The sequence below is a fragment of the Dromiciops gliroides genome, chromosome 3 (genome assembly GCF_019393635.1).
Source record: "Dromiciops gliroides isolate mDroGli1 chromosome 3, mDroGli1.pri, whole genome shotgun sequence".
Taxonomy (NCBI): Eukaryota; Metazoa; Chordata; class Mammalia; order Microbiotheria; family Microbiotheriidae; genus Dromiciops; species Dromiciops gliroides.
In genome coordinates this window covers 514,480,700-514,508,635 of record NC_057863.1, presented here as the reverse complement: position 1 = coordinate 514,508,635, position 27,936 = coordinate 514,480,700, and the positions used below count along the sequence as shown (strand labels likewise).

Here is a 27,936-nt window from a genome sequence, read left to right as displayed (position 1 = left end):
ATAGTGGGTGCTTCATTAATATTAGCTGAATGATTGACTAAATAATCTTAATCATGAATATTTCCTGAGTACCTGATGTATGCAAAGTACTGAATAAGACCCAGTGGGGGAATACCAAAAAAAAAGAGAGAAGATAACAGTGGATATTATCATGCTAGAGGGACTGAAAAAGACCTGTGACATTACAGTCCAGTGGACAACATGCCTATTAAGGTGTCTATTGTGTATACCTGTTCTCAGAGGACATGGGGTAATGAAATGATGATAGTCTGGCTCTGAATTCTCTACATGTCTGCAAGAGAATCTTTCTCTTCTCTAGAGTCTAGAACCATGAGTGTCTCTTTCTGGTAGAAAGAATGAAGAAACTTTCTCCTTTCCAAAGTGTTTGTGCCATCTCCACTCTTCACGCAGATGTCCAATCTGCATTGTCTCCACCAATTAGTATTGTACAAAATGTCCTAGGCTTAGGTAGAAACCTTGGCTACATTAAGCACCTACTATATGCCAAACATTTCATTAGGAATTGGGAAAACAAGAATCAATCTGGACTCAAAAGGAGCTTGTTTCTAGTGAGGGAGATAAGAAGTACATCTAAAAACATCCACAGCATAAAATAAATAAGTACAAATGCATACAAGGTATGTTATCTGGTTCTTTACTAACATCTCACTTTAGCCTTACAATAGTCCTATGCTACCAGTTGATAATATGTGTTATTACCCCGATTTTCTAACTACAGAAGATCATGGCTATCAACTGAATTCCCTGGCCTCCCATAGACAGGGCAAAATTTGAACCCAGATCTTCCTGACTCCAAGTCCAGTGCTCTAGCCTCTATGGCAATCTGGGCAAAGGGAAATGCAGACACAGGGCTAACAAGAGTGTCATAGATAGGCCAGGGTGGGTGCTTTTTAAAAAAACTGGGGCTTGAAGTCAAAAGACGATAATCTGGAGGCAGGTAAAGGGAAACACATGTGCTCCAGGGTTGGTGATAAAGGTCTCTGTGACATCAATCTTGCTGGCATCTGCATTGAAAGCAATTTGTAAGGTCATTCCCAGAGATCTTGCTCAGTCTAAATCTGCCCCCACATTATTTCTAAAAATCAAATGAAAGAAACTGTAGGGTCCTTTTTGAGGATTAGACATTTTTTTCTGTTAAGACTGGGCTTTTAATATTTTAAGCAGACTTCTCAACCCTGTAAAGAGTTGATGTTCTCCTTGTAAGGATGGTGCAAGATGACCTCTTTTACATGCTTCATTATCCCTATCCACATTCATCATGCGGCTTGGTACTTCTTTCTCATCAGGATCCAATCAGTAAGCGGTTGAATTTCCCAAAGCTTGGGTCAGTTTACTCTTCACACAATATTTCAAGAGAATAGCCATTGATGTTCATTTCAGGAACAGTTCACCTCAAGGCACTGTGACATATTGATGGTCGGGGAGAGTTTTCAAGACCAACATAAGCACACTTCAGAAAATACATAGAGGCTTTGGTATGAAGAAGGGAGGTCTTTCAAGCCTACTTGTTTGGCACAGAATAATCAGCAGGCTCCCGTCTGATTTTTCAACTTCGACCTATTTAAAGGTCTTTTTCTTTTGTGTTTTTGGTTGGGCTTCACACACATGCACACACACACACTTTCAAAAAAATATAGCTACTTATGAAGTATTCTGATTTGTCAGGTAGAGACCTCTGCTCAGGGAGATAATTACATAGCTACAACAAGTTGGATCAAAGCTTAGCTATTGTTATGTCATGGGCCACTTGCTTCAAAGAGCTAAACTGGGAACAATAGAGCACAGAGGCACTTCCCTCTCCCCCACCCTCATTTAATCCCATCATTTAAATTAGCTGGATCCCCTTTTTTCCCCATAAATATATGGCAAGTGGTGGGAGTCTAATGCCTTGGTTATCATTTCAGCCTTAGACATTCATGGAAGAGCCAGGGAACAGCCCCATCTGTCAAGACAGTTTCTGATTTCAGGGGAATAGAGGTTTAACAAACTGGGCCAGAGTATATTAAAAAAATTTTTTTAGTTGCAACCAAATCTCTCTGCAAAGCCCTTCGTGTTTCATGGAGCTAGTTAAGCAATTTCCCCCTAGATGAGTCTTTGATGTTAAAATAAACACAGACTGGGAGTGAAAGCTAAGGCACACTCTAAAGAGCCTCTGTCTATACAGTTCAGAGTCGTCAGAGCTGATGGAAAGAGGAGAGAAAACACACATCAACAGCTCACTGCATGGGGAACATAGATACCGTTGCTATAAGAGAAATGTCTCTTTAAAAGTTTCATGACATAAGGGCCAGGAACATCAAAGGGCCGGGTTGGTGCTCTTAGGTGCTTTGCCAGGTCTACCTTTCTCAATGCTGCCTCTCTTTCCTTTGTCCCAGAGTTAGAGATGAGCCTAAAGCCAGGATAGCCCTTTCAAAAGGTCAGATGGCCCAGTCTCCTGTCTCTAGGCATGAACAAATTTAAACCAGCCAAGTCCCAACCTAAGCAAGCAAGATTCAAATAGGATTTGTTTTGTTGGGGTTGGGGGAGAGGTTGTTTTCCAAAATTTTCTTTTGAATTACTGAAGCCATGCATAGACACAGCATCGTGGCACAGCAGAAAGGACGTTAAATTTGGAATGTAAAGACCCAGGTTAGAATCCTGACTTTGTTACTGTATTACCTCTCAGACTTTGCCCAAGTCACATGGCCTTCCTGGACCTCAGTTTCTTCAACTGTGAATGAGAGAAGTCGAACTAGATGATTCTAAGGTCTTCTGCATCTCTGAACCTACGATTCATTGCTCTCAGGACCTCCCAAAGTTACACTATAAATGGTATTTACTAGGTTGCAAACACATAATAGTAATGGACTAGAAACAAGATAATCTTTGTTGAGTACCTTATTGGGAGAAGACCTTTACTTATATTACCATGTATGGTGCCCTGTGTTATATTTAAGAGCTTTCTAAAGGGGCTTTGCTGTAAATGAATAGTAAGTAAAACTGTTAGACCCTTCTAAATAAGCCATCTCCATTTCTGTCCTGGTCTATCACTCTTTAAACTGAAATTGAGTGTCAGACAGTGGGTGACACAAGAGAGCAGGAAAGGGGAGTGAGCTATTCATTTGTAGGGTGCTCCTTTGAAGTTGGTCCAAGAAGGCTCTGAATGAAAACCATTATTCCTGGGTAATTGGTGGGTTTCCTGTGTGACTTTGTTTCAGGCCAATGCCTTGGGGACAACCCTGCATCCAAGGCTCCCTCCTTTGCCTAGCTGTAATTGGTAGAAACCAGGAGGTGACTAGCTTTGTGTCTGTCCTTCCCTCTGAATACTTATGTGGCCCCTGCTGAGCAGGGCTAAGGTATCTTGGCAGAAGAATGTGAGAGAGGAGTACAACATGGTTCTATGGCAGAACTCAAAATCTCATAGAATCAAAAAATCTTAAGGATGAAAGGCCACCTCTTTCAACCTGAAGAAGGATCTTCTCTACATCTTCAACAAGTGCTGGGAATAAAAAGAAAGGCAATAGACAGTCTCTGCTCTCTAAGCATTCACAATGAAATGGTGGAAGCAACATACAAATTTCAATGTACAAACAAGACACATACAGGACAGCAATCTTAGGCAAAAAAAAAAAAATTGAGTCATGATGAAAGCATTTCATGGATAGTGGACCTGATTCTTTCAGGTTCACATAGAAAAAAAAGTTCATTTTTCCCCCTGCTAAACTCAGTGGAGCTAATTTAGAATGATAGGTCCTGCCATTCCTTGCTTTTCTCTCATTGCTACAACTGGTTGAGATGACTAAGCATGGAGTCAACAGTTAGTCACAGATACTTGAAACTGTTGGCTCTGAGATAACAGTGTTGAAAGTAGACACCTCAGTGGTTCCTCTTCAGACAGTTGCTTTCTGCCTTTATCATTGTCATTCTCAAAGCAATATCTAGAAAATATTTGATCTAATTAGCAACTAACAAGAGATTTAAGTTGGGTAGGTTGCATATTTTAATAAGGTATACTACTTTTAAAAAATATGTTTCAAGAGCTTCTCTGAAACAGATTTTGTGCAGGACTGTCTTTAAATTTCTTGGGTTTTAGCCATATCCTATCATGGGTTAATAAATTTTTATTAAATGAATGACTGAGTGATTAGTTGATGGGCACCATTGAAACCACAGGACAAAGAATGGGAAGGAAACTTTGAGGTCCTCCTTGGATTTATCATGTTGTGATTTGTTCCTTAAGACTTGCTTAGTTATATAAGTATAGGTTCAGTATATGAACAGATCACATAGATATTTGTTCAGAGGCTAAATGGGCCCTTCTCAGCCTCTATAAGAATGAGTTATGTGAGGACAGAGGCTGTCCCAATTAGCATAGTGCTTGGCATATCCATTCATGTAGTAATGGGAATTCATACAATGGTCAGAGTTTGGGACTAGATGATTCACTTCTTCGGTCCCTTCTAACTCCAAGTTTCTATGATTCTCTGAGACATTGATCACTTAGGCATCCTAGATCTACCTTGAAGGTTTTGATGGCACTGCCCTATAAAGAGTACTAAAAACACAAATTTTGCCATCTTATCATCTGGTTACAGTAGAGATCAACTTAGGGAAGGAGTGTGGTCTGCAGTGGCAGAGGAGTCAGGAAGTCTTGAGGTTCCGAGGCATACAGACAGATGGCAGAGGGCTGGAAGGCATAGGAGAGGTTGTCTTTGCCCGCTGTGTCTTTCAGAGGCATGACTGCCCAAAACACTAAGCCTGAATCTGACCCCATATTCTGTTCAGCACCAACGAAACAGAATATATTACTCACAGATGATCTGTTCCACTAAGAAATAGTCTTGCATGTGAAGTGAAAGGAACCTTGTACCTCCCAGTGTTCCTTAAAGAACTGTACAAAGCCTTGTAGCACTGGTTTCAATGGAAGGAAAAAGGTGTTGTTTTTTTTTCTCATGGCTCTAGACTGTAGACTTTCACCCCTACCCCTAACTCCTGGAGTTAGAAGAAACCAAACACTCAGAACAAAACTCTACCCTGACCATCAAGTCTCTTGTGGATTCAATATGAATATCTGTGAGCAGCTGCTTGCTCCTAAGCCACAGTGCCCTAGATCTCAGTTGAAAAGGAAAGCCCAATTTCCTTATGCCCTTACATCCATTCAATCAAAAACAATTATTGAACAGTAGGTGGAGTCTAATGGACCCATGACCCTGGGTTTGGAGCTCAGAGATATGCCTTCTCCTTACAACTCTGCCACCTTTGTAACCTTGGGCAGGTCACTTGCCCTTGGGAGCTTCAGAAGGTCCCTTCAATATCTTACATTATATAAATCTCTGTATCTCTCTCCTGTGTCCAGTGCTTTGCTAATTATCGGGGGGTGTGGGGGGAGGCAATACAAAGGTTAGAGTCCCTGTTCTCAAAGACTTTATGGTTCAGTTGGAAAGATGAGACAGATGAAAATAATAATCAATAAGTCAAGTAAATCTAAGTGCCAAATAAGTAGTAGTTATAAGTGCAGAGTAGCTGCTGAGAATGAGAATGCCAAAATCCCATGTTTGACAAAAATTGAGGAAAAGCACTTAGAGGATTTGGGTTCAGCCACAGGAAGTGGCCAGGGCTGGGTACCAGTCAGTGCAGAAGGGGGATGAACCAGTGATATCCAAGAACTGCCATTCAGTCCCAATGTTCCCCACTGTGGCAGAAAGAACGTGTGCTGAGTGGAAGGTCTGTTGTAGGAAGTGGCTACATCTCCATACTGAGTTCTGAAATGAGTGGGAAATGCTTTCTAGCCCAGAAGCAACTGCAAAAGCTAGGGGTGCTCATGCCCCTATAAAGATCCAACCACTTAGGGAATGTCTGAGTCAGAAAGCCCATATACAAATGTTGCAGCACTTTAGCTAGTGATTGACAGCATCAGCATGTCCTTTGATACTGGATTCTTCAGGATGGTCATCTTAGCAAGAGCAAGTTTGCAGTATCATTATCTGTATGCCACGTTGGCTGTTGTCAAGGAGGAACACTCCTAAGTGGTCATCAGTTTGCCATCCCTGTTCCTCTTCGTGTGTGAGTTGGTATAATCCTGGAGTTTCTTCCCTTGGGATTCAGAATCCAGAAGATTAGTCCTTTCTCTCTGTGTTGTGATAGAATGAGCATCCCTGGTTGGAGAACTGTCTGACTTGTCTGAGGATGGGTAGTAAGAACAAGCCAAAGGCATAACCCAGCCTTCTCAGGTCATAATGAGAATTATCTTACAATCAGATTGGGCGCCAGGCTCTGCTGAGCTAGCAAATGCCTGAAAATCGTTCACAGAATCACTGAATCTCAGAGGCCATCTAGACTGATCTATAATAATAGCACTAACTGATATTTATTATTTATATTTAGCTTTCAGGTTGGCAAAGCACATTATAAACACAAAAATCTTCTCTCCCAAATGCCTGACAAGTGATCATTCAGTCTTTGCTTGAAGACCTTAAGTGAAGGGATACCCACTACCTCTTCAAGCTGCCCATTCCATTCTCGGATAGATCTAATCATTAGGAAGCTTTTCCTTACCACAATCCTAAATTTATTTCTTTACAATTTCCACCCATTATTATTAGCTCTGCACTCTGGGGCCAAGCCACACAGGTCTATTCCCTCTTTCACTTGACAGCCCTCTGAGTACTTGAGGGGAGCTATCGCATCCTCCCTCCCCTAAGTCTTCTCATCTCCATATTAGACATCCCCATATCTATCAGCCAGTCCTCATATAGCAGACTCAAGGTCCTCACTATGCTGGTTGCCCTCCCCTGGATACTCTAACTTTTCAATGTCCTTGCTAGGATGTCACCTGCAAACTGCAAACAACACTCTGAACAGGGAAAAAGACAATGGAATTATTATCTCCCAAATCCTGCAATTAAGGCTCTCTTAATTCAGCCTAAGATCACACTCCCTTTGTAACATCTCTCATATATGCCCTCTTCTCTCCAACACTGTCACTACCCTGGTAAGAAGTCCTCATCACCTCACTTGTACACTATGACAGTAGCCTGCTGGTTAATCTTGGTGACTTAAATATCTCCCCACTCCAATCAATCCATCCTCCATTGAGCTTCCCATTTATCTTCCTAAAAATGCAGATCTGACCAGGTCACCACTACCATCATCATTCAATAAACTCCAGTGGCTCCCTGTCACCTCCAGAATAAAATATAAAAGCCTCTGGTGGCATTTAATGCTCTTTAAACCTGTACCCCTCCTAGCTTCCATTTTTCTTCCACCTTACTGGGCCCCTCCATATTCTAATCCAATGACACTGTCCTCCTGGTTGTTCCTTGTACAAGACACTCTACCTCCCAACTCTTCATATTAACTGTCGCCCTCCATGCCTGAAATTCTCTCCCTCTTCATCTCTGCCTCCTGTCCTCCCTGGTTTCCTACAAGTCTCAGCTATAATCCCACCTTGTGTAAGGTCTTTCCTGATCCCCCTTAATGCTAGTGCCTTCCCCCATTGATTGTCTCCTATTTTTCTTTATATAGCCTGTTTGTCCATAGTTGTTTACATGTTCTCTCTCCCATTGGACTGTGAGCTCTATGAGAGCAAGCACTGTTTTTGTCATTCTTTATATCAGTGCTTAGAACAGTTTCTGGCCCATAGTAGATGCTTCATAAATTCTAGTTGACTTGATTTCAATATTACTCTAATACTTCACATTCAATCTGGAGTACATTAGAACCCCCAGATCCTTCTCAGATAAGCCGCTCTCTAATCATCCCTCTCCTATCTCATACTTGTGAATCTGATTTTTTAAGCTTATGTGCAAAACTTTATGCTTATCACTATTAAAATCATCTTAATATATTGACCCAATATTCTAGGATCTTTTTTTTAATCCTACTCTGTTACCCAGTATATTCTCTATCCTTAGATTTTTATCATCTACCTTTGACAAGAATTACAACCATGCCTTTGTATAAGCCATGGATAAAAGTGATAAATGGTAGAAGGGTAAGCAGAGATACCCAGGGAACTTCACTGGAGACCTTCTAAGTCAAGTGGAGGGAAGGAAATAAGCATTTATATAGTGCCTACTATTTTCCAGATACAATACAAAGCCCTTTTACAAATATCTCATTTGATTCTTACAATAACTCTGTGAGGTTTTCTCATCTTACAGATGAGAAAACAGAAGCAAAACAAGTTAAGTGACTTGCCCAGGGTCACACAGCTAGTAAATGTTTAAGGCCAGATTTAAACTCAGATCTTCCTGCCTCCAGGCCCAACACTCTAAGCTTTATGCTACCAGTTACAGTTTGGCTTGTAAGAGATAGAAGTGAGGATAGACTGCATTCTAGGCATGGGAAACAGCCTGTGCAAAGACCTGGAGACCAGAGATGATGAAATGTCATGAGCAAGTAAACAATTTGACTGGACCATTGAGTACATGAAAGATGTCATGTAGTGTGAAGTTGAAAAGTAGGTTAGAATCAGTTTGTGGAGGATGCCATACAATTTTTACTTCTGGCAGGAAGTTAAGTGTCATAGATCATCTTTAGGGCCGGTCCCATTGTAATGTCATCTAGTGCTAAGCCTTGGCCAACTTTCCCCAGTCTATTTCCTTTTTTTTTTTTTTTTTTTTTTGGTGAGGCAATTGGGGTTAAGTGACTTGCCCAAGGTCACACAGCTAGTAAGTGTGTAAAGTGTCTGAGGCCAGATTTGAACTCAGGTCCTCCTGAATCCAGGGCCGGTGCTCTATCCACTGCGCCACCTAGCTGCCCCCCCAGTCTATTTCCAAAGTGAAATAGATTATATCATCTTTAATTGCTCTTCTAGCTTGGAATCCTATATTCTGATTGAAGCTGGTAAAGGCTTTATTTGCATTCTTCCTGAGAAGGCTCCTGAGGTGAAGGAAGGCCAGTTTTAAGAAGACATTTACAACAGGCACCTCCAGCAGTTCAGTTCTATGAACACTATATTTAGATTGGGAAGAAGAGGCAAGAGATGCTGACCATAAGGTAATGGACTTTCCAGAATCAGGCGAAAGAGGAAGTGTATGTGAGGCCTCCCTCCATGCTGGAAATGCCAAAATGAATCACAGATGGGGCATTGACCAGGTCGAGCTCAACTCGTTGCCAAGTAGAATGTAGAATGCTTGAGGCCAGGGACCATTTTCATCTTTGTATTTGTATTCCCACTTCCTTAGCACTGTGCCTCCCACTAATAAAATTTTCTTGAATTGAATTACATATGAGCAAAATGGTCTAAGGACTGGACACAGTACAAGACAGGGCCCTTTTAACTTTTTCATATGAGACATGCCCCATGGACCAAATGCTGACTTTTGTCTGAGGCATCCCCTTCGTGTAGGACTTCAGAATAGACAATGAAGTGCTTTTAGTTAGTGAAAAGAGAGAGGAAGGCCTGAAGTCTTGTGCAATAGCCCTGTTTTTAAATCATTTCAGGAAGTGTGTGCTTCAAGTATTTCAGAAGACTGTTTCAAAGCTGTTTTAAAATGAACATTTCACTGAGAAAAATCACCCTTGCTTCCACCTTTGAGTTGAAGTTGCTCTCTCTGCAGGCCTATCTCTCCCCTCATTTGCCAGCCCTTCCTTCATTCTTCTCGTGCTGTCAGACCCACTGGGGACTGTGTCATCAGAAGGATTCTCACGCCAAAATGGAGGATTTGAAATAACACTGAGATGTTCAACTAGGAGAACAAAGATGACAGTGAAAAGCAGCATAGTTTATTGGTTCTAAAAAGGAAAATACAGTGACTCATGCTTCATATGCAAACCAGATTTTACTTGTTATTCTGAAGATCACCATGAAAAAAGAAGAGAAGAGAAGAGAAGAGAAAAACATTATTGAGTGTCTATGATCTGCCAGGCATTCTGCTAGGTGCTAAGGGAGTTACAAAGATGCCTATGAGGCAGACCCTGCTCTCAAGGAGTTTATGACCTATCAGGGGAAATATGACATTTACACAAATACATATAGCGCAAAGGGCCCAGGGTTGACTCATAAGTCAGGCCTGTTGTGGATCAGTGTCCAGGACATAAAGAGAATAAAAAGACGATATGGACAGGGACCAGGTTTGAATTATTTTTGCATCTCCTTTGGCTTGTAGCAGAGAGCTTTACACATGGTGGGTACTTAATTCTTGCTTGCTTGTTTGCTGAATGAACTAATAAATAAATGAGACAATTTGTTGGTTGATAAACAGGAAAATATTCATATTATAGGAAAGGAAAAAATAAAAACATTTTAGGGCTAACAGGAATTGGGGAGTGGACGTGGCAAGCAATTCAAACATAACTGGGTGGAGGCTGTACCATGAACCAGTCATGGAATGATTCCTGTGTCTTCCAGGATGGTAAAGGAAAGAAAGAAACCAAAGGTCAGTCAGTCGATTACAAAGAATTTACTGAGCACCAACAGAGTGCCCTAAACTATAGGAGGTCAGGTCACTCCTAAGAACAAAGAAAGGGAGATTTTTTAAAAAATAAGAAAAATGGTGGCAGGACTTAAAACCTTGAACTATAAAGGGTATTTCAATATTTTTGCACTAAACGGATTGAATTGAATTTGCAGTTTAACAGGAGTCTTCTAGAGCTACAATAACCTAATCCCAAAACCTGAATAATATTAGAACTTGAGAACAGAGAGGGAAAGATTTCAGGACAGATGGGTCTTTCTGGCATCATACAGTGTTATAGGCAGCTGCCTCCTTCATCTATGCATAAGGCTGGCCCTGGTTATCTCTCAGACTGTGAGCCCCTAAAGGGCAGAGGCAAAGTTCTCTTTGAATAATGCCATCCATAAAGAGGGTCTTAATGATTGCTATTACTAATGACAATAATTAGAACTCTTCCACTTGTGGGACTATTTTCTATAATATCACCAAGGAGCTTTGCCAGCCCACTACGTGAGAACCATGATATGGCTTTGAATATTATGTAGTTTAACAATTCTTCTACCCAGGAGCATGTATGGTGATCCAGACTTTGCCAGTGCCTCAGTTGCTTCCTGAGATAGGCAGCTTATAAGGGTCATGGACTCATAGGAAGTTAGGGATAGGTTCTAGGCATGTCTATAATCCCTGCTACTAGAGAGACCAAGGATGGTGGATCCCCTGAGCTCAGGAATTCCAAGCTAGCATAGAGCTAAGCCAGTCAAGTTTTCCACACTAACTCTCCAATATGGTGAGCTCCCAGAAGCGAGGGAACAGAAGAGGAGTGGAGATCTAGCTTGGCTCAGAAACAGAACAAGTCAAAGTTCCCATGCCATGGGTCTATGAGTAGCCACTGTACTTCCAGCCTGGCAGAGATAGAGGAAAGAAAGGAAAGAGGGAGGGAAGGAGAAAGAGACAGATAGACAGATAGGAAGAAAGAGGTGAGAAGAGAGAGAAGGCGGGGAGAGAGAGGAAGAGAGAATGGGGAAAGAGACAGAGACAGAGGGACGGAGGAAGAGACAGAGACAGAGAAACAGAAAGAGAGAGAGAGAGAGAAATCAATTGGCTTGCCCCCTAAAACAGAATTTCAGAGAAGTGAAGGGAGACCCAAGGTCACATGGCAAGTCTGTGGAAAAGGCCAGATCTCCTGCCTCTAAGTCCACTTTGTCACTAGCAAAGTCACATGACCACTTTCAAGATACTGGGGTACTGGACAAACAGGAATTTGTTTAATAGGGGCCTGGTGACTTGAAAGAGTTAAGGCTGCTTCCCAGGGTGCCTCACTTACAACCCAGGGAGTGGCTAAAGCAATGGGAGAATCTGGATGAACAGGTTTTCTCATGGCAGTGGGGAAATAAATCAAAGGCTGATAACCCAAGCACCAACTAAGGAATTCACCACCCTCTGTTTGTTCTTTGTGGGAACAGTTATAGGTTCTGTCCATCTGCTCAGTGGCAGAATGGCTCTGAGTACAACATGAGGCTTAAGAGAGAGCAAAAGCCCTTTAAGATTTACAGACTCTTCACTTACAGCTCAGCAAATTCAGCAATACAGGTATTCTTATCTCCACTTTACTGATGAGGAAACTGAGGCTCAGAAGGTTAAACGACTTGCCCAAAGTCACCCTACTAATATTAAAGACCAGATTTGATACTGTTTTTCTCCTGGCTCCAGGTTCATCTCTCTTTCCACTACACCATCTGGATTTTCTCAAGCAGTCAATAAGCATTTAATTAATACCTACTAGATCCCAGACATTGTCCCAAGCACTGGGGATACAAAAAAAAGTCAAAAGCCAGTCCCTGCCCTCGAGGGGCTCACATTCTAATGGTAGAAACAACATGCAGACTACTGGAGCAACATGAGTGGAGCCCCAAAGTCTATGATGGTCTCACTCTCATGTAAACAGACAGCAGCTTTGCTGTTCTCCTGAATGTTATAGTTTGAAGGGTCCTAGAATAGCCAGGTGGGTAGACGTGAGCACAGCTTTAGGTGAAGGGAAACACAGAAAGAGCTTAGGACACTGACAATAATCTTTATGCTAGCAAATATGTGTCCAGCCCCAAGTCTTTCCTGGATATTCTCTTTCTTTAACCCTTAACACCCCCACCCCCAGTATGATGGGAGTCAGTGTTATGGGCAGCTAGGTGGCACAGTGGATAGATAGAGTGCTGTGCCTGGAGTAAAAAAGACCTGAGTTCAAATTTGACCTCGGACTGTGCAACCTTGAGCAAGTTACTTAACCTCAGTTTGTCTGTTTCCTCAATTGTAAAATGGGGGTGATGATAGCACCTGCCTCCCAGAGTTGTTATGAGGATCAAGGGAGGTAATAATTTTAAAGCACTTAGCATACCACCTAGCACATAATAAGAGCTATAGAAATGTTAGCTATGATGATGACGGTAACAATAAAATGAAAAGTGTATGATATGTCATTTAAGTCCTAGTTCTGACACAGAACTTGCTGTGTATCTTACTTCATGTCTCTGAGTCTCAGAAGGCTGGAAGGGACATCAGCAGCCAATTGAGGCCAGTCTGTATGTGAAGGAATCACTGCTGTCATGTGCCTAACAAATGGTTGTCCAGCTCCTGGTTGAGGACTTCCAAGGAGGGGAAATGTACCACCTCCTTTCAAGGCAGCCTGTTCCAGTTTGGGACAACCCTGATTGTTACACAGTTTTTCCTGTCACAGAGACTAAATCTGTCTCATTCCAACTTCTGCCCACTGGTCCTCATTCTACCCCCCAGAGCTGAACAGAACAAATCTATTCCCCTTCGAGATATTTGAAACACAGTTACCAACCCCCAATCCCCAGTCTTCTTTCCTTCAACCAATCCTATATCATAAACCCAAAGCTTTTCAACATCTTGGTCAACCTCCTCTGGATACATGCCAGTTTATTGATGCGTATAGAGTGATGATTCCTTACATGGAGTCAGGAAGACCTAAGCTGAATCTAGCCTCTGATTTTACTGGCTATATGAATCTGGCTATATTAATCTTTATGTGCCTCAGTTTCTTCATCTGTAAAAGTGGGAATAATAATACTTTTACTATCTATCCCACAAAGTTGTTGTGGGGCATGAGATTGAATATATGTCAAAGTGTTTTGTCACAAATTATTAAATAAATATCAGCTAGTGGTGGCAGTTGGGCAAGGTGACCACGAGATCTTTCTCTGTTAACTACCCTAAGTCTCTCACTGTCTAGTAGAAAATGAAGATCCCAGAGTTTGAAACTGGGCCTTTCCATTACTACATATATCATGTGACTCTCAGTTTCTTTATCTGTGGAGTAAGGGAGTAGATTTCACTAAATGACCTCTAAAATACCTTCAAGCTCCTATGTCCAGTAACAACCAGGAGATTATATCTCATTCTTATGTCCTGAGTTATGTCCTTACAAACCATTAGGTTAAACTTTCAGTGGAGCAGGGTCAGATATGAGGACAGGATAGATAATAGAGGGGACCACCACCAGACCATGATTGGTAATGGAGGGGGATGGACCCAAAGTCATCTAACCTACCTTTCCAGATATTCCAAATTATTCTTCTTTGTCCATTTGACATTCCAAACAAACTGATCCACTCCATTCTTCCCAGACACACATCGTGATATCTGCATGTTTTTGTACCGACTGGCTTTCGTGCTTAGAATGAACTCATTCTTCATGCCCTTCTTTCTGAATCCCTAGCTTCCTTCCAAGTCAAACCCAATGCCACCTTCCATGAAAACTTTTGCTGATCCCATCACTTGTTTTGTTTTATGGGGCAATGAGGGTTAAGTGATTTGCCCAGGATCACACAGCTAGTAAGTGTCAAGTGTCTGAGACTGCATTTGAACTCCTCAATCCAGGGCCGGTGCTTTATCCACTGCATCACCTAGCTGCCCTTCCCATCACTTGTTAATACTGTCTCCCTCTTACCTATCATATGCTTTAGTAGAGGATGGAGTCTCCTTGAGGACAGGGCCTATTTCACCTTTGCCTTTGTCTCCCTGGTACCTGCCTAGTGAATCATATGTGCTTAATGAATTGAATATAAATGTTAAAAATGTCTGGAGGCAGTGGGGAAATGTCAGAAATGAAGGTTGAGGGAAAAGACGACTTGAATTTTGTGGCTGGAAAAATATCTCTCCTCCCCAGATCTTATGTAATTGTTTGTAAATAATTTAAATGGTCCAACCACATTGGGAAGACCATTTTTTATGGATGCCATTTTTGGACTTTGCTGGTCAGATCAATAAGAAGCCTTTACGAGGACCTGAGGATCAATGATGGGCATTTTCTGGCCCCTGCTAATTTGCTGATATGGGGGAATGGCCTTCAGAATCAATCTCTACAATTTTTGAAGTTCATATTATACACTCTATTAGGTTGATGAATGAAGCACTTAAAACAATTTATTTAAAGCTTCCCCTCTCTTAAAGGAGTAGAGGCCACATTCTAGCTTTGATTTTGGTCGTAAGTTTTGTGATCAGGCAACACAAGAAGACCAGCCTGCCCTCCCCAACCCCCACTGCAACCCCACCTCCATCCCAGGAAAATCTGTGGGGCTGCTTTACAGTTGGGAGATGCTCACTTTTAATAAGATATAATCTCCTGGTTATTACAGCATATAAGACTCAAACTATCTAGACCTTGGGACTTAGCAGTGGAATCACAGTTAGAAAAGTACAAGAACAAAAGACTGAATAAGCTCCTTGGAACCCAACAGCAACTATTCGGGATTTTTATTTAGAGGGTGATAGTGATGGAGAGGTTAGAACAGGGCCTGTGAATGTGTTCTGAGTTTATGCCCCAGGTCCCTGATTGGCTCCTTTTCTGGTCTGGGGCCAAAATGTAACCCTTTGGGCCTTCTGTGGATATGTGTGGGTGTGGAACATTTTAGAGAGAGATATAGCATTCTCTTAATACTTTCATTAAAAGACACTGATTGTCTCAATCATGATTCTAGAGGACTGATTGTGAAATACTGTACCCCACCTCTTGACAAAGAAGTGATAGAATAATATGTAGAATGAGACACATTTTTGTACATGACTAATATATGGGAATTTGTGTGTGTGTGTGCGCGCATGCGCGCGCAGGTGAACACTTAACTATATTTGTCATAATGTTTTGCTTCTTTGCAGTTTGGGGAGGGAAGGGGAGGTGGAAGGGAGAAAAAAATAAATGTTTGATAATTAAAATATAATTTAATTTAAAAAGAAAAAAAGATTGTTCATCTGCTGAGCCCTGAAATACAGAGTTTCATTATGGTCCCTACCCCCTAATAGAAATTGCCCTGTGGTCCTCAAACTCTTTTATTTTGTTATTGCTCATACAATTGAAAGCTTTGCTATCCTTCCCTGACTGCTACATTTATTAATTTTTCTTCCTTATAGGCTCTTTCATGTGAAAGACAGAAATATTCAAATGAGATAGGCAGAATTTTGATTATTATTAGGTACAGGTTGTAAGTATAATCTAGTCATTTTTTCTCTTGGTTTTCTCTTTCAGCTTCAGGGTTCCTTGAAGAGAAAGCAGGTGGTGAACCTGTCTCCAGCCAACACCAAAAGGCCCAATGGCATTGTGGAGAACTCCTTCCTGGATATTAAGAGAATACGAGTAGGGGAAAATCTCCCTGCAGGACAAACTGGACATCATGTCAACAACGGGCAAGGCCAGTTAATGCCTATGAGCCAGGGGCCTCTGAGGAAGGCCAGCACCCTTCCAGCTAGTGCCCATTCTCCTGGGAATGGTATGTATAACCTGGGACTAAAGGAGGTCAAGAAAGAACCTGGGGAGACAGTGTCTTGCAGCAAGCATTTGGATGGTCAGATGACACAGGAAAATATATTTCCCAATAGATATGGAGATGCCTCTGGGGAACAGATGATGATGGATCCAGAGCTCCAGGAGTTGTTTAATGAGCTGACAAATATATCTGTGCCTCCTATGAGTGACCTGGAGCTGGAAAATATGATCAATGCAACCATAAAGCAGGATGACCCATTTAACATTGATTTGGGCCAGCAGAACCAGAGGAGCACTCCAAGACCCCCTTTGCAGATGGAGAAGATGGTGATCAAGAGTGAGTACTCACCAGGCTTGACCCAGGCCCCAGTTGGTTCCCCTCAGTTGAGGCCACCCTCAACAGGACCTGCCTTTTCTATGGCCAGTTCTGCCCTTTCTACTTCTTCCCCAATCCCCTCTGGACCCCCAAGCCAGAATCAGCCCCAGGCTTCTTCAGGGGCAAGTAGGCCCCTGACCAACTGGCAAGAAGTGTCTCATGCTCAACAACTCAAGCAGATAGCTGCCAATCGTCAGCAGCATGCCCTAATCCAGCAGCAGCAGCAGCAGCAGCAACAACAACAACAACAACAACAACAGCACCAGCCAAACCAGCCTTCCAGCTGGTCAGCCTTGTCCCCTGCGGTGCCTTCTCCAGGGCCATTTGGCCAGGAGAAAATTCCCAGTCCTTCCTTCCGTCAGCAACAGTTCAGCCCACAGAGCCCAGCCATCCCTGGGGTGCCGGTGAATGGCAGTCAGTCAAAAGCTATGGCCAACTACATGTACAAAGCAAGTCCTACCACCCAGGGCAGTCACCTGGACGTCCTCATACAACAAAAGTCTCAGGACATCAACAGAAACTTCATGAGCAACCCTCACCCACCTTTGGAGCCGCATCATGGCAACACCAAGCCCTTGTTCCACTTTAACTCAGAACAAGCAAACCAGCGATTGCCTTCAGTTTTGGCTTCCCAAAGCAAGCCTTCTCTTCTGCATTATACCCAGCAACAGCAGCAGCAGCAGCCGCCACAGCAGCAGCAGCAGCAGCAGACATCACAACAGCAGCAGCAGCAGCCACCACCACTACCACCACCTCCACCACAGCAACAACAAAGCTCAGTTGTTGCACAGCCACAGCCGCAGCAGCCACAGCCGCAGCAACCACCCCAGTCCCAAACCCTGTCTACACAGACTCTTCTAAGGTCATCCCTCCCACTACAGCAAAAGATCATGCTTCAGAAGATGCAAGGTCAGCCCATCTCTGGATTGCCCTATGCAGTCTCTCAGCAACATAGACAGGTAAGAGCTTTTCAATCCAACTTCCCAAGCACAGGAGTATCTATTGACATTCTATGTGTGTGACATTTTTGTGTGATGCCAGGCACAGAGCCAAAGATGGCAGTGTCTTTCCTCATTCTTTAGCTCTCTGTACAAAATCCAGCCAAAGAGAAGACTTGGGGCATGTTGGCGTTGACAGGGAGGACATAATAGTTACCTTCAAATATTTGAAGGGTTGCTATGTGGAAGGGGAATTAGATCTGTTCTGATTAATTCCTCCAGAAGGAAGAACTGAGAATAATGAAGAGAAATTCTAGAGAAATAGATGTTGGCTTAGTATAAGAAAGAACCTCCTCATACATTGCCTTTTAGCTCTAGTCCTATGACTTATAATCTAGATATAGATATAGATATATACATACAGATAGATATATGATAGATAGATAGATAGATAGATAGATAGATAGATAGATAGATAGATAGATAGATAGATAGATAGATAGATAGATAGATAGATTGAATAGGCTGCCTACGAATACAGCAGACCCCCAGTATTCACTGAGAGTGTCCAGACAGAGGCTGGATAACTATCCGTGGGAAATATTGTAGAGGGAGTTCCTGCTTTCAGTAAGGATTGGACTAGAACAGTATTGTCAAACTCAAATGGAAATGGGGACCACTAATTTGTGCACAAGAATCCCTGAAGACCACATATTAACTTAGTTTTTCAAATATGATGTTATCTATGTTTTATTGTATTTTTATTTATTTTTAAAAAAGATTTCCCAATTACGTTTTCATCTGGTTCAGGCCACACTCAAGAGTGTTTCTGGCAGTCAAGCTGAGTGTTTGACTTCTAGACTAAATGACCTCTGACCCTTCTAACTATAATCTAATAACATTCTATAATCCAGCATTGAGATTTTTTTTTGGAGGAGAGTATTTTTATTTATTTTCATGGGGGACAGTAGTGAACATGAGCCCTTGACTATGGAGAAGATCACATCATTATTAAAAGGATGGTTTGTGAGCATTTAGAAAGAGATGTGATTGTTGCTGTGAGCCAGCATGATTTCATCAAGAATAGGTCATGCCAGACTAACCTCATTTCCTTTTCTGACGGAGTTACTCATCTGGCAGATCATGACAATATTGTAGATAGCTACATTTCAGCCAAGCCTTGAAAATATCTCTGATGTTAAATTTGTGAAAAAATAGAGAGATGAGGTCTAGATAATAGTAGTCAGATATATCTGGAATCAAGGGAATGGGTGGTATTCAAAGTACAATCACTAATGGATCCATGTCACCAGGGAGGGGGGTCTCTAGTGGAATAGGCAGGATCTAAGATCCCTTCCAAGTCGAAGGTTTTTTTTCTCTAGTAGACTCTAATTCTCAGGTAGCAGAGGGAGGCCCAGTGTTAGTCTGGCAAGAATACAGAACTTGGTTTCATAGAGCCTGAGTTCAAATCCTGGGTGTTACACTTACTACCCGTGGAAACAAATCACTTAACATATCTGGCCTTGAATCTTCACATCTGTAAAAATGAATTGGACAACAGAACCTCTCAGGTACCTTCTAGCCTAGAACAATGAACTTAATGATCAGAATTTAGATCATTAATAATGAGCTTGTTACTCAACAAGCTCTAATACAGATTCTATAATAAGACTGCCCTAACGTAGGCATTATTAAAGGAATTTTATTCTACTGCCTATAGTGTACAACATGAATGTTAAGTAAGAATTGATGTACAAAGGGACTATTAAGTAGAAACCCTACCTGGGGAAATATGTTTGAGTTCTCTTCTGGGAATTTAATTTGTCAGGTCCACCACTGGCCTACAAACATGTGGAAAGAATATAACATATCTTCCCAGCCTAACTTAAATGACAGTTCGTGGATCCTGGAGTACTTTGTTTGATGAACTGAACCGAAAAGAGATGACTCAAAACTGAACACTTATGACCAAGTGGAAACTAACATAAAATCATGGTAAGGGAGGCATTATTGGCTTCAGATCATGGAAATGGACTTAGCCTAGAGTCTGCTCCAGGAAAGTCATTTTAAGACGTAGTCACAGCATTTGGGTGGTGGGGGTGGGGTCACTTCTAAACCAGGATTTTGTGCAACTTAGTTCTGATGTCATATTGAAAAAGACATCCACAATATTCAGAAATTCTACAAGGTGACTATGAAGGAACAGTGTTAGAATGGATCCTAGATACTAACAAACATTTTTTTAAGGGGGGAGGTCTGAACTTTTGATTCTATCAATGTAGAGAAATGCTGGCATCCATGTCGACTGGCAATGTGTTTGTAGCATATAGTCTCAGAGAGGTGCTTGGGGCACTGAGAAATTGCTATGACTTGCTTACAGCATATAAGCTTTACTATACAGTTAGTATTTATTTGTAGGTAGCGTGACATGAATCCAGGCCTTTCTTACTCAAAGGCCAGGCCTGTATTTACTGTATCAATCAGTCAGTCAACAGGAGTTTATCATTATAAACTTCTTCTGAATGCTGAGCACTGTGCCTGGCACCAGGGATATATTCAAAAGATGAAACAATCCCTTCTCTCAAAGAGCTTACATTCTACCATCACCCTGCCTTTAACATATACAATGCTAAAGAAAAATGCCCCTCTCTCCCGTCTGATGATACTTAGTATTTATATGGATATTTAAGGATATAAAGTGTTCCACAAACAGCATTAAGGTGTTGGGTTCAATCTATACTATCTCCTTTTGAAACTTCATGTCTATTCTAATCACTGATATTCCTCTTCAGGCCTATTCTAGCCCTGATCATCCATCTCAACTCATAGTGTCCTCCGGAGCTACTGTAATGTAAAATTGTGAAGTAAGCTAAATTTGCCTTTGGTGCCGATCTACTCAGCTTTTAGCACTTCCCCTCCAAAGTGCCCTTATTCTAATCCCCCTATTCATATGACCCTTCCAGGTAGCACCCTTCTTCTTCAGGACTCCATGATGCAATGTAAATATGTGGGATTTGGAGTCAAAAGACCTGGGTTCAAATCCCACCTCTGCCACTTACCTGTATTATCATGGGCAAGTCACTTACTTAATCTCTCTGGGTCCCAATTTTCTTATCTGTAAAATTAGGGGGCTGAATTCCATGACCTCTAAATGTCATTTTCAGCTCTAGATCTCTGTTTTCTGGATATTTGGCAGTAAGTGGTTATGAATTAATGAGATAAATAGACCCTTACTAATCCATTCATCAGCTAATGTGTTACTGCTCCCAGGTAGTATAATACCAAAACACAATCTCATTCCACATATCCTTAAACACACTCTTAACTAAAGAGGTATGAGAAAGATGGGCATTGGTGGGTATCATATCAGGTTATCAGTAGAAATACTACTGATTGAGGTAAAGGAATACTAAGGAGTTGGCACCCTTCAAATCATACCACAGAGGCATATCCCTGCTTCCCTTCGCTTAAGGGGGATTGGACCAGATGAATGGATGACTAAAAACATCATTTATTCAGTGTTTACTATGTGGCAGACTCTGTGCTAGTGCTGGGACTAAAAATATAAAAGTAAGACAGTCCCTACCCTAAAGGCAAGACAACACATATAATGGGATATTATATGTGGAAGTGAAATTTGGCCTGGGGAGTGTCATGATTGGTGAATTAATCCACAGGCCAAAAGGAAGGGTAGTATTGATTTAATTACTGTACTCAGAACAAGAGGTGGACAAGAGGACAGAGTGTTTACAAGTGATAACAGAGAAGATGGCAAAATGGCCAGCAAAAACAATGGAATAGGATGTCTGCTCAGGTCCGGGGCTGCTAGACGAGTTTATCAAGACATCTCAGTCCTGTGGCAGAAATTTCAAAGTTGAATACATTCCCTTCTCCAGGAATTTGGGGCATAGTTTCTGGAGGTATCATAGTGTCTATATGGTGTTGTTGGAAGTGGGATGGGTTAGAGAGAGGCAATGGCAGTGGTAGAAGAGGGAAGATGGCAAGATAGGGTGGACAGCTGGATGGTATATGAAGACCATCTCATGAGTTCCCTCTCAACTCTCTCATTCTGTGAAGTATGGCAAGTACACCAGACATTTTAAATCTAAATGAGTTCCATCCCCTTCAGAGTTGTCACTTTGGGAGGCCATTGATTGAATTCTGTTTGGGATTTCCCTTTAGGAGCTATTCTAGGGCCTATGACATTATTTTTTTGTTTGTTTTTGTTTTGTTTTTGCTTTTTGCGGGGCAATGGGAGTTAAGTGACTTTCCCAGGGTCACACAGCTAGTAAGTGTCAAGTGTCTGAGGCTGGATTTGAACTCAGGTACTCCTGAATCCAGGGCCGGTGCTTTATCCACTGCGTCACCTAGCCGCCCCTGACATATTATTTTGAATATGCTCAGTAGTGGTTATCATTCATCTTCTGGGAGTGAGTTTGATTTTTGGAAGCAGTCAAATAAGAAAGCTATTGCAATTGTCCAGGTAGGAAGTGATGTCCAGGACCTGGACAGGAGTGGTGGCAGTGTCAGAGGAAAGAAAATGGCATATATAAGAGATATTACAAAGGTAGAAATGACAGGACTTGGTAGGTGATTGGACAGAGGAGGTGAGAGAGTGATGAGTCTAGGACAATAACTAATCTGGATGACTGGGAGAATGGTGGTAACCTCAGTAACACTAAGGCACTTAGGAAGAAGAAAGGTTTGGGGAGAAAAGATAATGAGTTCACTTTTGGACATGTTGAATTGAAGATGTCTACAGACATCCAGTTCACATTCAATAGACAATTAGTTTTGATGCTAGAGGTCAGGAGGAAGGTTAGGGCTAAATCAATATGTCTGAGAATCGCTGGAATGGAGATGATAATTGAATCCATGGGAGCTGGTAAGGGCACTGAGAAAAACAGTATAAAGGGAGAAGACAGGAGGGCCCAGGACAGAGCCTGGGTAGATACCCACAACATAGTATACTGGTATTCAAGGCCTTCCACAATCTATCACAATCAAACCTTTCTTCCCTTAGCAAATATCAGTGATGTCCATGCACTCTATACTCCAGCAAATCATAGTATTCTGTATTCTTGAACACGCCTACTGCTCTCCTGACTCCTTGCCTTTATTGAGGTTATCTAAAATTTCACTTTCTGCATTATCCTGGTCCCTATGAATAACATCCTTACCCCTCAGGCTTCATCTGGTACTGTTGAATCTCTTGTTTATCATAAAATACTATGTTTTGTAGGGACTTGTGTCTGTGTCTTATTCCCCTACTAAAGTATAAGCTTCATGCGGACCCAGACCATATCTTACCTAACCTTTGTATTTTTCCCATCACCAAGCACAACGCTCCATTCATAATTAGCTATTAATAATTGTTTTAAAGATGAAGCACATGTTTATTTTGGGGGGGTTTTTTAGATCTCATTACTTTCTAGTTAGACAATACCTATAGCCCAGGCATCCACAGTTCAGAGGTGTTTTCACTCAACTGTCCACAATAGACTGTAGAAATTTGTATTCTTGTCCTGGAATAGTTATCTCTGTTTTTCATGTCTTAAGATAGGAAGGAAAATAAGTAACTGTTCTTGAGCCTAACAGCTCGAGCTTCCTGAGTGAAAAGGCTAGTCTTATAATTTCTTTGCTTCTCACACTCATTTTTGTGTCAAACTTGGGAAGATTTGCAATGGGATTTGATAACTGGAGCCTTCTTGGCCTTAGAAATGGTCAAGGATCTTCTTGGCTCCCTAGCGCAGAAGGGCAAATTCTTGTGGATCTGGTGTGGGCATTTTGGCAGCAGGGGTTGGAAGAGAAGTGGCCTTCTTTACCTTTCACAGCCTCCTGCCCATCCAGGCCAGCCCAAGAAAGCTCAAAGAGGAGCCAACCCCTGGGACATTCTTCCTCCCCTCTGTTCACTGCCCCAAACATTTCATATCAGGAATGCAATCATTCCTGAGCAAACACACCACTGGCTTGCTGCAGGAACCCTTATTGTTTCATGTCCAAGATAGGATACAGACATTGATTCTCTCAGGCTGGGAGACTTAGTAGCATTTAGGGTTTCACAAAATGTCTTCAGCAGTTCTGATAATGTCTGTGAGTTGGCAGATGGAGTCACCTCATTCACTTAGTTATTCTTCCCCGCTTTATTTGAGAAGTGGGAGACAGGGTGTAGGGAAAGGATAAGTGCATGTGTTTCCGATTTATTTCCAAGTAGCTGAATGCTTGTTTTAGGTTTGGAGGACTTATTTTTTGTCCAAGGCACATGAGGCTCTGTTCCAAAGAGGTTTTTCCCTTTTAACCAAGAAGCACGGTCCTTTTTTCAGAGCTATGTAATCAAATGCTTAAAAGCATGAATTTCTAATTTGGGATCTATAAAACTCAAGTAGATTGCATATTTAGCTTAGAATTCACCCATCTCCAAAAATTCTGGGAAAGAAGAATAGGGAGTTTCTTCTGACTTAATGGCTACCTTCTTTCTTTTGGACTCAGTCCAGATTCCTCAATGTAACATTCAGGACCCCTCTGTAATCTGTTCCCATTCAACCTTTCCAAATTTATCTCCTGCTATACACTAACGAATTTCTCCTCAAGCAGGTTGATTTCCTTCCCCAAAAACATGCAAGCATATTCATTGTGCTAATTCTTACCTCCCTCTCTTAGCTCAAACCTAACTGCTCCATATTTTCCTAAAAGACCTTGTCCGGATCTCTCATTTGCCTCTCTTGGTTTGTCTTTCACTATCTGTTGTCATTCAATCGTGTCCAACTCTTCATGACCTCAATTGAAACTTTCCTGGCAAAGATACTGGAATGATTTATCATTACTTTTTCTAGCTCATTTTACAGATGAGGAACTGAGGCAAATAGGGTTAAGTGACTTCTCCAGGATCACACAACAATAGGTGTCTCACTTTTCATATTGAAAATAATAATATTGGACTCAATCACTTCTAAGGTTCCTCTAGCTCTAAACCTATGATCCTTCTGTCTGTCTCTGTGAACTCTGGGGGAGCTAGGTGGTGCAGTAGATAGAGCACTGAAGTTGGGAGGACTGAGTTCAAATCTCACCTCAGACACTTGACACTTACTGGCTGTGTGACCCTGGGCAAATCACTTAACCGCAACTGCCTTAAACACCTGGGGCCACCTCCTGATATATACATCCTGATGTATATCTTGCCTCTGGCTCTGGAGGAGAAAATGAAACTGGTGACTTTGCACATCCCTCCCTCACTTAAATCCAATTCACTGCAAGGCATAACATCACCACCTGATGTCATGGCCCTCTTCAAGAACAAAGGATAGGGGCAGCTAGATGGCGCAGTTGTTAAAGCACTGGCTCTGGATTCAGGAGTGCCTGAGTTCAAATCTGCCCTCAGACACTTGACACTTGCTAGCTGTGTGACCCTGGGCAAGTCACTTAACCCCCATTGCCTGCAAAAAACAAAACAAAAGAACAAAGGATAAACAACAACAACTCTGTGAACTCCACTTGATTATCAGGTATTTTGTGGGCAGATGTTACACTCCCCAGGATTAGATAGTGCTAGGCACACACCAGGTGCTCAAGAAATATCTGCTGACGGATGGATAGATAAATTCAACCAGTTCTAGGACCAGAGGCCTTCTCATCACATGCTTGCTCACTTTCTGGGATGAGCCAAAAGGACAATATCCTCTGGTGATTTTACAGTATTGGTTAATGACAGTGATGGGGAAGAAGAAAGTAGTGTCCTAAAAGCACAGAACTGAAACTCCACTGAGCAAATATTAGTCATGAATTCAGTACACTGAAGAAGTGTCAGGAAGATGCCCTCAACCACAAGTGACGTTATGTGAGAAGAAACCAGTAATGTGTTTGCTTGTTTTTCCATTTTCTGAATTTAGAAGTAATATGAGGGGCAGCTAGGTGGCGCAGTAGATAGAGCACCAGCCCTGGAGTCAGGAGTACCTGAGTTCAAATCCGGCCTCAGACACTTAGTACATACTAGCTGTGTGACCCTGGACAAGTCACTTAACCCCAATTACCTCACTAAAAAAAAGAAGAAGAAGAAGAAGAAGTAATATGAGCAGTTTTAGAAAACTTGTCCTGAAACTTTACACATATAATACCTTTATAGCCACCGGCCATTGCTTAACAATAATGAATTAAAATTCTTTATTTATGAACTTTGTCTATTGGGGTTTCAATTAAATTCATTTTGGTAAACAATAAATGTCACCTTGGCATAGTGGATAGAGAGCTGGCCTCAAAGTCAGGATGACCTGGATTCAAATCCAACCCATGTGATGCTGGGTGTCACTTAACCTCTCAGTGCTCATAGAAACTCTCCAACCTGCAGAGAAAGCACCAATCTACATTTGTAGGAGTTTCTCCCTATGAAAATTCCCCAGACCAGTGAAGTCACCGGTTCTATCTCTTTCCCTATCCTTATTAGTTCTCATAAGTTTTGAGTCTGAGTTTTGTCTTTGACACTCAAATTATCCTTTGACATTTTTAAAGGAATATCAGTCAGTCAAATATTTATTAAGCATTTACTATGTACCAGGCACTGTGTGAAGCATTGAGGATGCAAAAAGAGGCAAAAGGCAGTCCTTGCTTTCAAGATGTTCACAATCTTATGTGGAAGGTGACAAGTAAACAAATCTTTATGAACAAGCTATAAAAAGGATAAATAGGAAATAATTAAGAGAGGGAAGGCACTAAAATTAAGAGGGTGTAGAAAAGGTTTCTTGCAGAAAATGGGATTTTAGCTGGGACTTAAAGGAAGCCAAGAAAGCCAATAGGCAGAGATGAGGAGGGAGAATATTCCAGGCATGGGGGATAGCCAGAGAAAATGCCCAGAGTCAAGAGCAGGAGGCTCTGTTGTAAAACAGCAAGGACACCAGTGTCATAGGATCAAAGAGTATGTATCAGGGAGTAATATATAAGAAGACTGGAAAGGTGAGAGGGGGATAAGTGATGAAGAGCTTTGAATGCCAAACAGAGGATTCTGTATTTGATCCTGGGAAGAATAGGGAGTCATGGAGTTTATTGAGGAGGAGGATAACGTGATCAGACCACACTTTAAAAAAATTATTTTAGTGGCTTAATGGAGAATAGATTAGAATGGGGAGAGACTTGAGGAAGGCAGACCCACCATCAGACTATTGCAATAGTCCAAGCTTGAGGTGATGAGGAGCCTGTACTAGAGCAGTGGCAATATGAGAGGAGAGAAGGGATATATTTGAGAGATTTTGCAAGGATGGAACTGACAGGTCTTGACAACTGATGTATAAAGGGAGGTGAAAGATGATGAGGTGTTTGAGATGAGCAAGCCTAAGATACTGGGAGGATGGTGGATTATCCTCCACAGTAATCGGACAGGTAGGAGGAAGGGAGGGTCTAGGGGCAAAGATAATATGTTTGCTTTGGGACATGTTGAGTTTAAGATGTCTATATCCAGTTCAAGATGTCTAAAAGGCAATGATAGATGCGATATTGGAGGTCAGCAGAGAGACTAGGACAGGATAGGTAAATTTGAGAATCATCAGCATAGAGATGGTAATTAAATCTATGAAGGGCTAATGAGATCACCAAGTAAAGTAATTTTAGAGAAGGAAGAAAAAAGGGCCCAGGACAAAACCCTGAGGGACACCTGTGGTGAAAGGATGTAATCTGGAGAAGGATCCAACAAAGGAAAGGGAGAAGGAGCTGTCAGAGAGGTAGGCAGAGAACCAGGAGAGAGTCGTGTCCCAGAAACCTAGAGAAAAAAGAAGTACCAAGGAGGAAAGAATGATCAACAGTGTCAAAGGCTGCAGAGAGTCAAGGAGAATGAGGACTGAGAAAAGGTCATTGGATTTGGCAACTAAAAGATCATTAGTAACTTTGGAGAGAGCAGTTTCCATGGAATGATAAGGTCTAAAAACTTATTGTAAGAGCTTAAGAAGAGAATGAGAGGAGAGAAAGTGGAGGAAATGATTACTGAATAGAACTCCAGGAAACTCTTGCTAGGCTGGTGGCAAATAATAGTAATTTCCCCCACAAATATAAGTGTTGTTGTAATTGTTTATATATAACCATGATTAAATAAAGAGTAGGGCTTAAGGAGACAAAAGGCAGTATAGGGTAGTGGAAAGGGCAATGGCATTCATCAAAAGATCTGGGCTTGATTCCTGGTTCCACTATGTGTTAAATATATGGCATTGGGCAAATTGCTTTACCTCTCAGTCTCGGTTTCCTTATCTATAAAATAAAGATAATAATAATAATAGCTTGCATTTATATAGTGCCTATTTGAGGCACTGCGCTAAGTGCTTTTCAAATAGTAAATCATTTGACGCTCACAAGTATTCTGGGAAATGGGAGCTATTATCCTCACTTTACAGTTGAGGAAACTGAGGCAGAAGTTAAGTGACTTGACCAAGATCACACTGCTAGTAAGTATTTGAAGCTGGATTTGAACAC

General features: G+C 41.7%; 1 protein-coding gene across 1 annotated transcript in view; it reads left to right on the top strand.

The window, feature by feature from the left end:
• MAML2 (mastermind like transcriptional coactivator 2) overlaps positions 1-27,936 on the top strand; it is a 442,776-nt gene that overhangs the window by 277,624 nt on the left and 137,216 nt on the right. Inside the window, exon 3 of the mRNA XM_043994356.1 lies at positions 15,940-17,511. Within this exon, the coding sequence (XP_043850291.1) occupies positions 15,940-17,511 (1,572 nt within the window). The remainder of the gene's footprint in view (positions 1-15,939; positions 17,512-27,936) is intronic.